Below are 14,522 nucleotides of genomic sequence, written 5' to 3'. Positions count from 1 at the left end.
AGTGCAGTTTTCCAGCCCCGTTTCAGGGTTCAGGGGTCATTTGGATGTCGTGACTCAGCTCTGGTGATAAAGAACTTCTCAGAAACTCTGGGAAACAGCGGGGTCACCCAACCTCCCCTTGTCCGGGGTGTTCCCCATCCCCTTGGGGCACACCCTGCCATTCCCGATATTCCAGTGCAGTTTTCCAGCCCCATTTCAGGGCTCAGGGGTCATTTGGGTGTCCTGACTCACCCCACAGCCTCAGGATCCCACCTGGATACACCACGGGGCTTTGGCAAAGCCTCTCCAGCTGCAGAGAGGCTCAGGGGCTTCTCCTCTGAGGCTTCCCGAGGGCTGGAGGTGGGGACTGGGGATTTATCCTAGGGCTTGGAGCTCATCCCAGCACTCACCTTGCTGGAAATGGGAATTGTGAGCCAGGGAACCCCTCAGGAATTGTGAGCCAGGGAACCCCTCAGGCTGCTCCCCACAAACCCAGGAGCTCAGAGAGATTTGGATGGCAGGGTTTATTTGTTACGGGATCCGTGGGCACACAAATCCTGAGGGATGGGGATGGAAAGCCCATCCTTGAGGATTTATCCCGGGCCATGGAACTCATCCCAGCACTTACCTGGCTGGAAATGGGAATTGTGAGCCAGGGAACCCCTCAGGAATTGTGAGCCAGGGAACCCCTCAGGCTGCTCCCCACAAATCCCGGAGCTCAGAGACCATTTGGGATGGCAGGGTTTATTTGCTACAGGATCCGTGGGCACACAAATCCCGAGGGATGGGGATGGAAAGCCCATCCTTGAGGATTTATCCCAGGCCATGGAACTCATCCCAGCACTTTCCTTGCTGGAGAAGGGAATTGTGAGCCCTGGAACCCCTCAGGCTGCTCCCCACAAACCCCGGAGCTCAGAGAGATTTGGATGGCAGGGTTTGTTTGCTACAGGATCCATGGGCACACAAATCCTGAGGGATGGGGATGGAAAGCCCATCCTTGAGGATTTATCCCAGGCCTTGGAGCTCATCCCAGCACTTACCTTGCTGGAAATGGGAATTGTGAGCCCTGGAACCCCTCAAGCTGCTCCCCACAAACCCAGGAGCTCAGAGACCATTTGGGATGGCAGGGTTTATTTGTTACAGGATCCATGGGCACACTGACACACAAATCCCGAGGGATGGGGATGGAATCCCATCCCTGGGGCTTCATCCCAGCACTTACCTTGCTGGAGAAGGGAATTGTGAGCCAGGGAACCCCTCAGGCTGCTCCCCACAAACCCAGGAGCTCAGAGATCATTTGGGATGGCAGGGTTTATTTGTTACAGGATCCGTGGGCACACAAATCCCGAGGGATGGGGACAGAAAGGAGCAGAAATGTCCCTGGGAATGCTGTGGCACCCCGTGGGCCGGGAGAGGGGCTGGAATTTGCTTCCTCTAGGCCGAGGGGGCGAAGCCCACGCGGTTGTTGGCCATGTCGAAGACGGTGTAAAATTCCTTCAGGAAAACGTTTCCCAGGATCCAGAGGGGCTGCCCGTCCTGGGAGGGCAGGTAGGTGGCCTCGATGGCCAGGGTGCAGTAGCCATTGCTCTGGAGGGGGGAATAACGGGGGGTCAGCATTTCCAGCAGCACAGAGGGAGCTACGGGATCTTCCCAGGGCCTCGGGAATGCTTGGGATGTTCCTGGTGCCTCGGGAATTCTCAGCATGTTCCTGGTGCCTCGGGAAGGCTTGAGAAGTTCCCAGTGCCTGGGCAATTCTTGGGGTGTTTCCAGTGACTGGGGAACTCCTGGGAATTTTCAGAATGTTCCCAGTGCCTCGGGAATGCTTGCGGTGTTCCCAGTGCCTCAGGAACTCTTGGGAATGCTTGGGGTGTTCCCAGTATCTGGAGAACTCTTGGGAGCTCTCAGGATGCTCCTGGTACCTGAGAAATTCTCAGGAAACCCTCGGGATGTTCCCAGTGCCTGGAGGTGTTCCCAGTACCCGTGGAACCCTGGGGAACTCTCAGGAACCCTGGGGATGGATCCCAGTACCCAGGGAACCCTGGGGAACCCTCGGGATGTTCCCGGTGCCTCGGGAACTCTCAGGAACTCTTGGGATGCCCCTGGTACCCAGGGAAACCTGGGGAACTCTCAGGAACTCTCAGGATGCTCCTGGTACCTGGGAAATTCTCAGGAACCCTCGGGATGTTCCCAGTGCCTGGAGGTGTTCCCAGTACCCGTGGAACCCTGGGGAGCTCTCAGGAACCCTGGGGATGTCCCTGGTACCCTGGGAACCCTGGGGAACCCTCGGGATGTTCCCGGTGCCTCGGGAACTCTCAGGAACTCTTGGGATGCCCCTGGTACCCAGGGAAACCTGGGGAACTCTCAGGAACTCTCAGGATGCTCCTGGTACCTGGGAAATTCTCAGGAACCCTCGGGATGTTCCCCAGTGCCTGGAGGTGTTCCCAGTACCCGTGGAACCCTGGGGAACTCTCAGGAACCCTGGGGATGTCCCTGGTACCCTGGGAACCCTGGGGAACCCTCAGGATGTTCCCGGTGCCTCGGGAACTCTCAGGAACTCTTGGGATGCCCCTGGTACCCATGGAAACCTGGGGAACTCTTGGGAACTCTCAGGATGCTCCTGGTACCTGGGAAATTCTCAGGAACCCTCAGGATGTTCCCCAGTGCCTGGAGGTGTTCCCAGTACCCGTGGAACCCTGGGGAACTCTCAGGAACCCTGGGGATGTCCCTGGTACCCTGGGAACCCTGGGGATGGATCCCAGTACCCATGGAACCCTGTGGAATTTTGGGTTGGACCCCACAGAGCCCACACGTACGTTGAGGACGTAGGCGCTCGGAGGGAGCGCGAGCCGAGCGCCGCCGATGCCGAAGGTGAGCTGGGGCATGCTCTGGGTGTCACTGCAGTCCACAGCGTACTGAGGGGACAGGGACAGGGCTCGTGGCAGCCAGGGGACACGGGGGGGGACAAACACCCCGCCCCTGGCAGTGCCACACCACGGAATCATGGAAAGGTTTGGGTGGGAAGGGAATTTAAATCACCCGGTGGCACCCCTGCCATGGCAGGGACACCTCCCAGTGTCCCCAAGGGGCTCCAGCCTGGCCTGGGACACTGCCAGGGGTCCAGGGGCAGCCACAGCTGCTCTGGGAATTCCACCCCAGCCCCTCTCCCAGTATTTCTTCCCAAAATCCCATCTAAACCTGCCCATGGAATCCTGGAATGGTTTGGGTTGGAGGGACCTCAAAGCCCATCCAGTGCCACCATGGATCCCACACCTCCCACTGTCCCAGGGTGCTCCAGCCTGGCCTGGGACACTGCCAGGGATGGCACAGCTGCTCTGGGACATCACCCCAGCCCCTCCCCACCCTCACAGGGAGGAATTCCTTCCCTGCATCAACCCTAAATTCCCTCTCTTTCACTCTGAACCCATCTCCCCTTGCCCTGTCACTCCAGACCTTTCTCCCAAGTCCCTCTCTGGCTTCCCTGTAGCCCCTTCAGATCCTGGAATGGGCTGTGAGGTTCCCACACAATGTTCTCTTCTCCAGGCTGAGCATCCCCACCTTTCTCAGCCTGATGTCCCCCTGCAGTCCCTTTTCCTGCAGGTGCCACCTGAGTTTTGTGGGACCTGGTCAAACCCAGGGCTCTGACTCCCACGCAGGCTCCCCACTGCTCCAGACCCCCCAAACCCCCACACTCACCCCATAGCTGGTCTCCTGGGCTCCCAGGGCCTCCAGGATGTTCTCTATGTACTCCTGGGGCACGGTCAGCAGGAATGTCCCCGTGTCCACGATGGCCTGGCAGCCCTGGCTGCACCAGCCGGTCGCTGACTGCCCGATGGCAACCCTGGCAGGACAATGGGGACAAGGACGTGGCTTTGGGCACCCTTAAACCCCAAGCATCGAGCCTGGAGCCCTGCAGAGCAGGGTGTGATGGCCAGGGGTGCAAACACCACTCACTCCTCAAGTGCCACCTGCCAGTAGAGCCTCTGTGTCACCGGTGCCCAGGTGATGTCCCCCTGGAAGAGCTGGGGGTCCACGCCCCCCAGGAGGAGCTCGCCCCCGTAGTCGTAGGTGGGCTGGCTGTGAGGAAACAGAGCCAGGAGAGCCCTGTGGTCAACGTGGGATGGAGAGGGGGGAGTGCCCGAGGAACCCTCAGGGGGACGGGCAGGGGACAGCAGGATGTGAGGGACACCAGGACGTGCAGGCAGGGGACAGCAGAATGTGAGGGACACCAGGATGTGCAGGCAGGGGACAGCAGAATGTGAGGGACACCAGGATGTGCAGGGCACATGATGACATGAGGGCATGGGACACCAGGACGTGCAGATAGGGGACAGCAGGACATGAGGGCAGGGGACACCAGGATGTGAAAGTAGGGGACACCAGGATGTGCACATAGGGGACACCAGGACGTGAGGGATGGGGACGCCAAGATGTGAGGGCAGGGGACACTGTGACATGCAGGCAGGGGATATCAGGACGTGCAAGCAGGGGACACCAGGACATGAGGGCAGGGGACACCAGGAGGTGAGAGCAGGAGACACCACAATGTGAGGGCAGGGGACAGCAGGATGTGCACATAGGGGACATCATGACATGAGGGCAGGGGACCCCACAACACGCAGGGGACACCAGGACATGAGGATGTGAAAGTAGGGGACACCACAACAAGTGGGCAGGGGACACCAAGATGTGCAGATGGAGGACAGCAGGACATGAGGGATGGGGACACCAGGACATGAGATCAGGGGACACCACGACATGCAGATAGGGGACACCAGGACATGCAGATAAGGGACACCACGACATGCAGGGCACACCAGGACACTCAGAGCGCCCTGCAGGGCTCTCACCGTGAGAAGTAGAAGCTGAAGACGGGCTCGGCGAGCTGGTTCTGCTCCAGCATGCCCCCCAGCGCCGTGGCCATGCCCCCCACGGCCAGCGAGGGGAAGGCCATGCCCAGGATGCCATCGAAGGCCGCGAAGTAGAACGGCTGCGTGGGCTCCTCCTGGCTCAGCCCCAGCTCCTGCTGGGTCACTGTGATGCTCTGGATCTGCAGGGAAAGGGGATCTGAGGAGGGGCTGCTGCTCCCAAGGTGCCAACAGCACCAGGCAGAGGGGAAAATTGGGAAAAAAAAACAGGAATTGGGGCAAAACCCAGCCAAAGGCCAGCTGGTGACTGGGTTTGTCACAGGGGTTCTTGGATGAGGGAAGAGACGAGGATCTGACTCCATGTTTCACAAGGCTTGATTTATTATTTTATGATATATATTACATTAAAACTATACTAAAAGAATAGAAGAAAAGGTTTCATCAGAAGGCTGGCTAAGCTAAGAATAGAAAGGCATGATAACAAAGGTTTGTGGCTTGGACAGAGAGCTCGAACCTGCTGACTGTGATTGGCCATTAATTAGAAACAACCACATGAGACCAATCCCAGATGCACCCGTTGCATTCCACAGCAGCAGATAACCATTGTTTACATTTTGTTCCTGAGGCCTCTCAGCTTCTCAGGAGGAAAACTCCCAAGGAAAGGGTTTTTCATGAAAAGATGTCTGTGACAACTAACCGACTCTCAACCCTCCAACTATAGTTTATCAACCTATCACAAAAAAACCAATAACGCCCCTAGACAAAAAAAGGACACAAATGAGCCTTAATTTTAACATCCCTCATCATCTTCCTCCTGCTACCCTACACACTCACCCCAACCACCCAGCTACCCATAAAGCTGGCCCTGGGCACTCACCCTGAGCGTGTCGGAGCCCAGCACGATGGTGACGGAGCCGCTGCCGTAGGACACGTTGTAGGACTGGCCCCTGGGCGTGAAGGTGGCCGAGGCACTGGGCTGGAACTTGGCGTGGTTGACTGGGGGAGGAAGAAGAGGGAAAGCCCTGGGCATGGGCAGCGAAATGCCATGCAGTGGGATTTCACTGCTGGGTGTTCCTTGGGGGTGATTCCCAAGGGTCAGGTCCTGTTCTGCAGTGGGATTTCACTGCTGGAACCTCACTGGAATAATTCCTGGGGATCAGGTTCTGTATTGCCGTGGGATTTCACTGCTGGGTGCTCCATCAGTGGGGTTTCACTGCTGGATGGTCCCTGCATAATTCCTGGGGATCAGGTCCTGTTCTGCAGTGGGATTTCGCTGCTGGGTGCTCCATCAGTGGGATTTCACTGCTGGATGCTCCTTGGAGTAATCCCCAAGGAGCGGGTCCCGTTTTGCAGTGAGATTTCACTGCTGGAACCTCCCTGGAATAATTCCTGGGGATCAGGTTCTGTATTGCCATGGGATTTCACTGCTGGGTGCTCCATCAGTGGGGTTTCACTGCTGGATGGTCCCTGGATAATTCCTGGGGATCAGGTCCTGTTCTGCAGTGGGATTTCGCTGCTGGGTGCTCCATCAGTGGGATTTCGCTGCTGGGTGCTCCTTGGAGTAATCCCCAAGGAGCAGGTCCCGTTTTGCAGTGAGATTTCACTGCTGGAACCTCCCTGGGATAATTCCTGGGGATCAGGTTCTGTTCTGCAGTGGGATTTCATTTCTGAGTGCTCCATCAGTGGGATTTCACTGCTGGAACCTCCCTGAGATAATCCCCAAGGAGCAGGTCCTGTTCTGCAGTGGGATTTCACTGCTGGAACCTCCCTGGGATAGTTCCCAGGAATCAGGTTCTGTTCTGCAGTGGGAATTCACTGCTGGGTGCTCCTTGGGGTAATTCTCAAGGAGCAAGTCCTGTTCTGCCATGGGATTTCACATGGGATTCCACCTGATCCCCTGGAATTATCCTAAGGGAGCTGGATGGTGCCTTAGGATAATTCCTGGGGATCAGGTCCTGTGCTGCAGTGGGATTTCATTTCTGGGTGGTCCATCAGTGGGATTTCACTGCTGGATGATTCCTGAGTGATTCCCAAGGAGCAGTTCCTGTTCTGGAGTGGGATTTAATTTCTGGGTGCTCCATCAGTTAGATTTCACTGCTTGATGCTCCTTGGGATAATTCCCAGGAATCAGGTTCTGTTCTGCAGTGGGATTTCACTGCTGAGTGCTCCATTGGGATAATCCCCAAGGTGCAGGTCCTGTTCTGCAGTGGGATGTCATTTCTGAGTGCCCCATCAGTGGGATTTCACTGCTGGATGCTCCTTGGGATAATTCTCAGGAATCAGGTTCTGTTCAGGAGTGGGATTTCATTTCTGAGTGCCCCATCAGTGGGATTTCACTGCTGGATGATTCTTGAGTGATTCCCAAGGAGCAGGTCCTGTTCTGGAGTGGGATTTAATTTCTGGGTGCTCCATCAGTTAGATTTCACTGCTTGATGCTCCTTGGGATAATTCCCAGGAATCAGGTCCTGTTCTGCAGTGGGATTTCACTGCTGGGTGCTCCATTGGGATAATCCCCAAGGAGCAGGTCCTGTTCTGCAGTGGGATTTCATTTCTGAGTGCCCCATCAGTGGGATTTCACTGCTGGGTGCTCCATCAGATAGATTTCACTGCTTGATGCTCCTTGGGATAATTCTCAGGAATCAGGTTCTGTTCTGCAGTGGGATTTCACTGCTGGGTGCTCCATTGGGATAATCCCCAAGGAGCAGGTCCTGTTCTGCAGTGGGATTTCATTTCTGAGTGCCCCATCAGTGGGATTTCATTGCTTGATGCTCCGTGGGATAATCCCCAAGGTGCAGGTCCTGTTTTGCAGTGGGATTTCACTGCTGGGTGCTCCATGGGATAATCCCCAAGGTGCAGGTCCTGTTCTGCAGTGGGATTTCATTTCTGGGTGCCCCATTAGTGGGATTTCACTGCTGGGTGCTCCATGGGATAATCCCCAAGGTGCAGGTCCTGTTCTGCAGTGGGATTTCATTTCTGGGTGCCCCATCAGTGGGATTGCCAGGAATGGCCAGGGAGCCCCCAGAAGATTGCTGGGATGGTCAGGGAGCACCCCTGAGATCCCTGGGGTGGCTGTGAGGATCTGAGGGCTCTGAGCTCCCCAAGAAAGGCACCAGCTACCCCAGATCAGCATCCCAGGGTCATTTGTTTGGCATCGTGATGTCCCCAAGGTGACAGGGGGAGAACAGGGACAAGGATGTGGCTTTGGGCACCTGTGGCACCCAAACCCACCCTGGAGTGCTCTGAAACACATCAAGCCTTGAGCCCCACAGTGCTGGGATAATTGGCACTAATTAATGACCACGATTTACTCCTAGGAGCAGGAATTTCCCTGCTCACAGCATCCCGGGCTACTCACAGCAAGCAGGACTTTTGCAGTCCATGGATGGCACCCACAGGTTGGAGGAACCGGTGTCAAAGAGCACCAGGAACTTCTGCGGGGGCTCCCCAATGCTGATCTCCCCAAAGTAGGAGGACTGGGGGGAAAAAAAGGGAATTTTCATTGGCCGTGGGATCAGGGACAGAGCAGGTTCCCCTCTGGCATCCCCCAGCCAGGCTGAGCTTTTATCCTGCTTCTACTTCCCCCAAAAAATGAAATATTAAATCATTATTGTGGGTTTGTTTCATACAGAAAAGCCTGGCTCGTTGTGGCTGGGGGTAAACTTCCTTGGGGTTCAAACCAGAAGTTAAAAAGCGGGGGAAAAAGCAATTTAAGGGTGGGGGGAAAGCAATTTAATAGTGGGTAAAAAATCAATTTAAGAGTGGGGGGAAAACAATTTAGGAGTGGGGAAAAGGCAATTTAAGAGTGGGGGGGGGAAAGAAATTTAAGGGTGGGGAAAAAAGTAATTTAAGAGTGGGGGAAAAACAGTTTAAGGGTGGAGGAGAAAACCACTTAAGGCTGGGGAAAAAGCAACTTAAGGGTGGGGGAAAAGCAATTTAAGGGTGGGGGAAAAAAGCAATTTAAGGGTGGGGGGAAAGAAATTTAATAGTGGGTTAAAAATCAATTTAAGAGGGGGGGGAAAACAATTAAAGAGTGGGGAAAAGGCAATTTAAGAGTGGGGGGAAAAGAAATTTAAGGGTGGGGAAAAAATTTAAGGGTGGGGAAAAAAGTAATTTAAGAGTGGGGGAAAAACAGTTTAAGGGTGGAGGGGAAAACCACTTAAGGCTGGGGAAAAAAGCAATTTAAGGGTGGGGAAAAAAGCAATTTAAGGGTGGGGGGAAAAGCAATTTAGGGTGGGGATCAAGCAGTTTCTGACTGCTGGAGGTTCAGGGGTGCTGGAGGCAGTGGGAAGGACGGGCAGGAGGGCACTCACATCCAGGTGGTTGGCTATGGGCTCCCTCACCACGGAGCCCTGGCTGGGCTGGTATTTCTTCACCGAATCGTATTTGATGTGCTTCAGGAAATCATCCAGCACCCCAGCTGCCCTCATCTGGTCCCGGATGGACAGGCCTTTCTTCAGGCTGATCCTGCACGGGCAGAGGCAGAGCACAGCAGAGCACAGCAGGAAATCAGAAAATTTCAGCATTTTCAAAGGGCTTGGTCTCTGGGCTCCTTTGAGACAGGGCAGGAGCTCTGCATGCCCAGGAGCTCTGCAGATCCCCAGGAACTGCTCTCCACATCCCAGGAGCTGCTCTCCATGTCCAGGAGTTCTCCATCCCTCAGGATCTCTCCATGCCCAGGATCTCTCATTGTCCAGAATCTGCTCTCCATGCCCAGGATGCCTCCATGTTCTCCCAGGATCTCTTGATGCCCAGGATCTCTCGTTGTCCAGAATCTGTTCTCCATCCCCAGGATCTCTCCACATCCCAAGATCTCTCAATCTCCCAGGATCCCTCCATGCCCCAGGATGTCTCCATGTTCTCCTAAGATCTCTCCATCACCCAGGATCTCTCCATGCCCAGAATCTGCTCTCCATGCCCAGGATCTCTCCATGCTCTCCCAGGATCTCTCCACATCCCAGCATCTCTCCATTCCCAGGATCTGCTCTCCATCCCTAGGATCCCTCCATTCCCAGGATCCCTCCATGCCCCAGGATCTCTCGTTGTCCAGAATCTGCTCTCCATCCCCCAAGATCTCTCCAAATCCCAGCATGTCTCCATTCCCAGGATCCCTCCATTCCCAGGACCTCTCCATCCCCCAGGACCTCTCCATTCCCAGGATCTCTCCATCCCCCAGGATCTCTCCATGCCCAGGATCTCTCCATCCCCCAGGATCTCTCCATGCCCAGGATCCCTCCATTCCCAGGATCTCTCCATGCCCAGGATCCCTCCATGCCCAGGACCTCTCCATTCCCAGGATCTCTCCATCCCTCAGGATCTCTCCATCCCCCAGGACCTCTCCATCCCCCAGGATCCCTCCATCCCCCAGGATCCCTCCATCCCCCAGGATCTCTCCATCCCCCAGGATCTCTCCATGCCCAGGATCTCTCCATCCCCCACGATCTCTCCATCCCCCACGATCTCTCCATCCCCCAGGATCTCTCCATCCCCCAGGATCCCTCTACGCTCTCTCAGGATCTCTCCATCCTCCAGGATCTCTCCATCCCCCAGGATCCCTCTATGCTCTCTCAGGATCTCTCCATCCCCCAGGATCCCTCTATGCTCTCTCAGGATCTCTCCATCCCCCAGGATCTCTCCATGCCCAGGATCTCTCCATCCCCCAGGATCCCTCCATCCCCCAGCATCTCTCCATGCCCAGCATCTCTCCATGCCCAGGATCCCTCCATGCCCAGGATCCCTCCATGCCCAGGACCTCTCCATCCCCCAGGACCTCTCCATCCCTCAGGATCTCTCTATGCTCTCTCAGGATCTCTCCATCCCCCAGGATCCCTCCATCCCCCAGGATCTCTCCATCCCCCAGGATCTCTCCATCCCCCAGGATCTCTCCATGCCCAGGATCCCTCCATGCCCAGGATCTCTCCATCCCCCAGGATCTCTCCATCCCCCAGGACCTCTCCATGCCCAGGATCTCTCCATCCCTCAGGATCTCTCCATGCCCAGGATCTCTCCATCCCCCAGGATCCCTCCATGCCCAGGACCTCTCCATCCCCCAGGATCTCTCCATTCCCAGGATCTCTCCATCCCTCAGGACCTCTCCATCCCCCAGGATCTCTCCATTCCCAGGATCCCTCCATCCCCCAGGATCTCTCCATCCCCCAGGATCCCTCTATGCTCTCTCAGGACCTCTCCATCCTCCAGGATCTCTCCATCCCCCAGGATCTCTCCATCCCCCAGGATCCCTCCATGCTCTCTCAGGATCTCTCCATCCCCCAGGATCTGCCCCGCTCTGTGCCCCCCGCGCATCCTCCTGGCTCCCACCATCTCCCCATCCCCTCTGTCCCTGTCACCCACCTGACGGCGCCCTGGGCCAGCTGCAGCCACGCCAGCACCACCGGCAGCCACCTCATGGTGCTCGCAGCCCTCGGGAGGGGCAGAGCCCGCCGGGGCTGCGCTTTTATCCCGGGAGGCAGCGCCGGCTCTGATCCGGGCCGGCCTCAAGGGCGGCTTTGTGCCCCGGGACGCTGCGGGATCGGCGCCATCAAAGGGCAGCGAGAGATAAGGGGCAGCTCTTATCAGGGACCGGGGACCCGACGTCACCGCGCTGTGTCCGGGCTGCGCTGGCCAAAATCCCCGGAGCTGCTCGCCAGCCCTGGCCGCGGGACAAAGGGACTCGGTGCTTGGGAAAGGCTTTGGTCTGCTCGCCTTCCGCCCCTGGAGAGAGGGATGGAGGCGGGGAGGGCACGGGCAAGGAGATGGAGAACAGCAGGGTCCTCCTGTGGTGTCCTCCGATGGTCCCCAGTTCCTCCTCTCATTCCCTCCAAGGTGGTCTCCAGGTTCCTTCTCTTCCTTTTTCAATGATGTTCTCCAGGTTCCTTCTTTCATTTCCTCCAAGGAGATCCCCAGGTTCCTCCTGTAATTTCCTTCAAAGTGATCCTCAGGTTCCTCCTCTTCCTTTTTCAATGATGTTCTCCGGGTTCCTCCTCTTGTTTCCTCCAAGGTGGTCCCCAGTTCCTCCTCTCATTCCCTCCAGGATGGTCCCCAGTTCCTCCTCTCATTTCCTCCAAGGTGGTCTCCAGGTTCCTTCTCTTCCTTTTTCAATGATGTTCTCCAGTTCATCCTCTCATTTCCTCCAAGGTGATCCCCAGTTCCTTCTCTTGTTTCCTCCAGGATGGGTCCCCAGGTTCCTTCTCTTGCCTTTTCCAGGATGGTCCCCTGGTTCCTTCTTACATTTCCTCCAGGATGGTCCTCAGGTTCCTTCTCATTTCCTCCAAGGTGGTCCCCAGGCTCCTCCTCTCGTTTCCTCTTGGGTGATGCCCAGTTCCTTCTCTCATTTCCTCCAAGGTGGTCCCCAGTTTCCTCCAGCATGGTCATCAGGTTCCTTCTCTCCATTTTTCCAAGGTGGTCCTCAAGTTCCTCATCTCATTTCCTCCAGGATGGTCCTCAGGTTTCTCATCTCATTTCCTCCAAGGGCATCCCCAGTTCCTTCTCTTGTTTTCTCCAGGATGATCCCCAGGTTCCTTCTCTCTGTTTTTCCACGATGTTCTCCAGGTTCCTCCTCTTGTTTCCTCCAAGGTGGTCCCAAGTTTTTCCTCTCATTTCATCCAAGATGGTCCTCAGTTTCCTTCTCTCATTTCCTCCAAGGGCATCCCCAGTTCCTTCTCTTGTTTCCTCCAGGATGGTCCTCAGCTTCTTCTCTCATTTCCTCCAGGATGATCCCCAGGTTCTCCCTCATTTCTCCAAGGTTCCTTCTCTTCCTTTTTCAATGATGTTCTCCAGGTTCCTCCTCTCATTTCCTCCAAGGTGATCCTCAGGTTCCTTCTCTTCCTTTTTCAATGATGTTCTCCAGGTTCCTTCTCTTGTTTTCTCCAAGGTGGTCCCAGATTCCTCCTCTCATTCCCTCCAGGATGGTCCCCAGGTTCCTTCTCTGCTTTGCTCCGAGGTGTTCCCCAGAGCTGTCCTACCTGCTCCTGCTTTCACTATTTGGACAGAAATCCCCCAGTTGGGTTTGGTCACCGTCTAAATATTTTCTAGCAAACAAACCAAAGCTTTTTTGAAAAATATGAAATATCTTCCAGCAAAGGGGCTGATACCCAGATATTTTCCACTGCTTGCATCCCAAATCCAAGCAAGACAGCTCTTGGAGAAGACACCTGAGGGAGTTGCTGTAGCAAGAATTATGGATTTGGGGTTTCCAGCAGGATTTGGGGTTTCCAGCAGGATTTGGGGTTTCCATCAGGATTTTGGATTTCCAGCAGGATTTAGGGATTCCAGCAGGATTTATGGTTTCCAGCAGGATTTAGGGATTCCATCAGGATTTTGGGTTTCCATCAGGATTTAGGGTTTCCATCAGGATTTGGGGATTCCATCAGGATTTTGGGTTTCCATCAGGATTTTGGGTTTCCATCAGGATTTGGGGTTTCCATCAGGATTTAGGGTTTCCAGCAGGATTTGGGGTTTCCAGCAGGATTTTGGGTTTCCAGCAGGATTTAGGGATTCCAGCAGGATTTAGGGTTTCCAGCAGAATTTAGGGACACCAGCAGGATTTAGGGATACCAGCAGGATTTAGGGTTTCCATCAGGATTTAGGGTTTCCAGCAGGATTTTGGGTTTCCAGCAGGATTTGTGGTTTCCAGCAGGATTTTGGGTTTCCATCAGGATTTGGGGTTTCCAGCAGAATTTAGGGATTCCATCAGGATTTAGGGTTTCCATTGGGATTTGGGGTTTCCATCAGGATTTGGGGTTTCCATCAGGATTTAGGGATTCCAGCAGGATTTAGGGTTTCCAGCAGAATTTAGGGACACCAGCAGGATTTAGGGTTTCCATCAGGATTTTGGGTTTCCATCAGGATTTATGGTTTCCATCAGGATTTGGGGTTTCCATCAGGATTTCTGGTTTCCATCAGGATTTGGGGTTTCCAGCAGGATTTAGGGATTCCATCAGGATTTATGGTTTCCATCAGGATTTGGGTTTTCCATCAGGATTTAGGAATTCCAGCAGCAGAGGTGCGGTGATCCCACACAGAGCAGGGATCTCACACCCACATTTCCCTCGGGGCCAGGCTCTGGGCATTCCCTCTGCTTTGCTTTCAGTTTCTCTTCAGCGTTGCCTTGGTGGCCCAGCTCCAGCTCAGCGAGTTCCACCTCTCCACCAGGAGATTTCCTGGGATTCTGCAGCACCCAAACCCATGGGAGATGGAGCAGGGGAGGTTCTGGGGATTCCTCACGGCCCCTTCCAGGACCTGGAGGGGCTGCAAGGAGCTGGAAGGGGCTGCTCACCAGGAACTGGAGAGAGAGACAAGGGGGAAGGGGTTCAGGCTGAAAGAGAGGAAATTCAGGTTGGATATTGGAAAGAATTTTTCCCTGTGAGGGTGGAAGGGGCTGGTGGCTGCCCCTGGATCCCTGGAATTGTCCCAGGCCAGGCTGGATGGGGTTTGGAGCAATCTGGGACAGTGGGAGGTGTCCCTGCCATGCCAAGGGTGGATTCAGATAATTTTTAATTTTCTTCCAACCCAAACCAGTCTGGCATTCTCTGCCCCCAGAGCAGCTGTGTTTATGAACCCACACAAGCACTTGGGATCCTTCACGAGCTGCTTTTGGTGCTTTGTTTCCAAAACAGAGGTCACAGCACACAGGAACAGCTTCCCTCACATCCAAATAAAGATTCCTCTTTTTCCTGTGAGCAA

The 14,522-nt window shown here is 55.2% G+C and overlaps 1 protein-coding gene across 2 annotated transcripts; it reads right to left on the bottom strand.

Moving 5' to 3' along the window:
• Nucleotides 1-962: 962 nt before the first annotated feature.
• On the bottom strand, nucleotides 963-13,067 carry PGC (progastricsin). 2 transcript variants are annotated; one of them, XM_074528108.1, is made up of 9 exons: nucleotides 11,193-13,067; nucleotides 9,155-9,308; nucleotides 8,200-8,317; nucleotides 5,722-5,840; nucleotides 4,827-5,026; nucleotides 3,931-4,053; nucleotides 3,673-3,817; nucleotides 2,793-2,891; nucleotides 963-1,566 (listed from the first exon to the last, which is right to left on the bottom strand). In XM_074528108.1, exons 1-9 carry the CDS (start codon nucleotides 11,246-11,248, stop codon nucleotides 1,414-1,416), a joined length of 1,167 nt encoding a protein of 388 aa, XP_074384209.1. In that variant the 5' UTR covers nucleotides 11,249-13,067; the 3' UTR covers nucleotides 963-1,413. The 2 variants fall into 2 exon arrangements, with proteins under 2 accessions (XP_074384209.1, XP_074384208.1); XM_074528107.1 differs by lacking the exon at nucleotides 11,193-13,067 and having other exon boundaries at nucleotides 9,155-9,598.
• Nucleotides 13,068-14,522: the final 1,455 nt, after the last annotated feature.

Source organism: Zonotrichia albicollis, chromosome 28, assembly GCF_047830755.1.
Source record: "Zonotrichia albicollis isolate bZonAlb1 chromosome 28, bZonAlb1.hap1, whole genome shotgun sequence".
Taxonomy (NCBI): domain Eukaryota; kingdom Metazoa; phylum Chordata; class Aves; order Passeriformes; family Passerellidae; genus Zonotrichia; species Zonotrichia albicollis.
The sequence above is the reverse complement of the archived record's forward strand: the minus strand, read 5'-3'. Positions and strand labels throughout refer to the sequence as shown.

Bases quoted from the DNA above. Each gene is read 5' to 3' on its own strand.
- PGC (XM_074528107.1), bottom strand. From the start codon at position 9,367: ATGCTGAAATTTTCTGATTTCCTGCTGTGCTCTGCTGTGCTCTGCCTC. The intron at 8,318-9,154 runs GTGAGTGCCCTC...TTTTCCCCCCAG, and splicing joins CCATAGCCAACCACCTGGAT to TCCTCCTACTTTGGGGAGAT. The intron at 4,054-4,826 runs GTGAGAGCCCTG...GTTTCCTCACAG, and splicing joins TTCAGCTTCTACTTCTCACG to CCAGCCCACCTACGACTACG.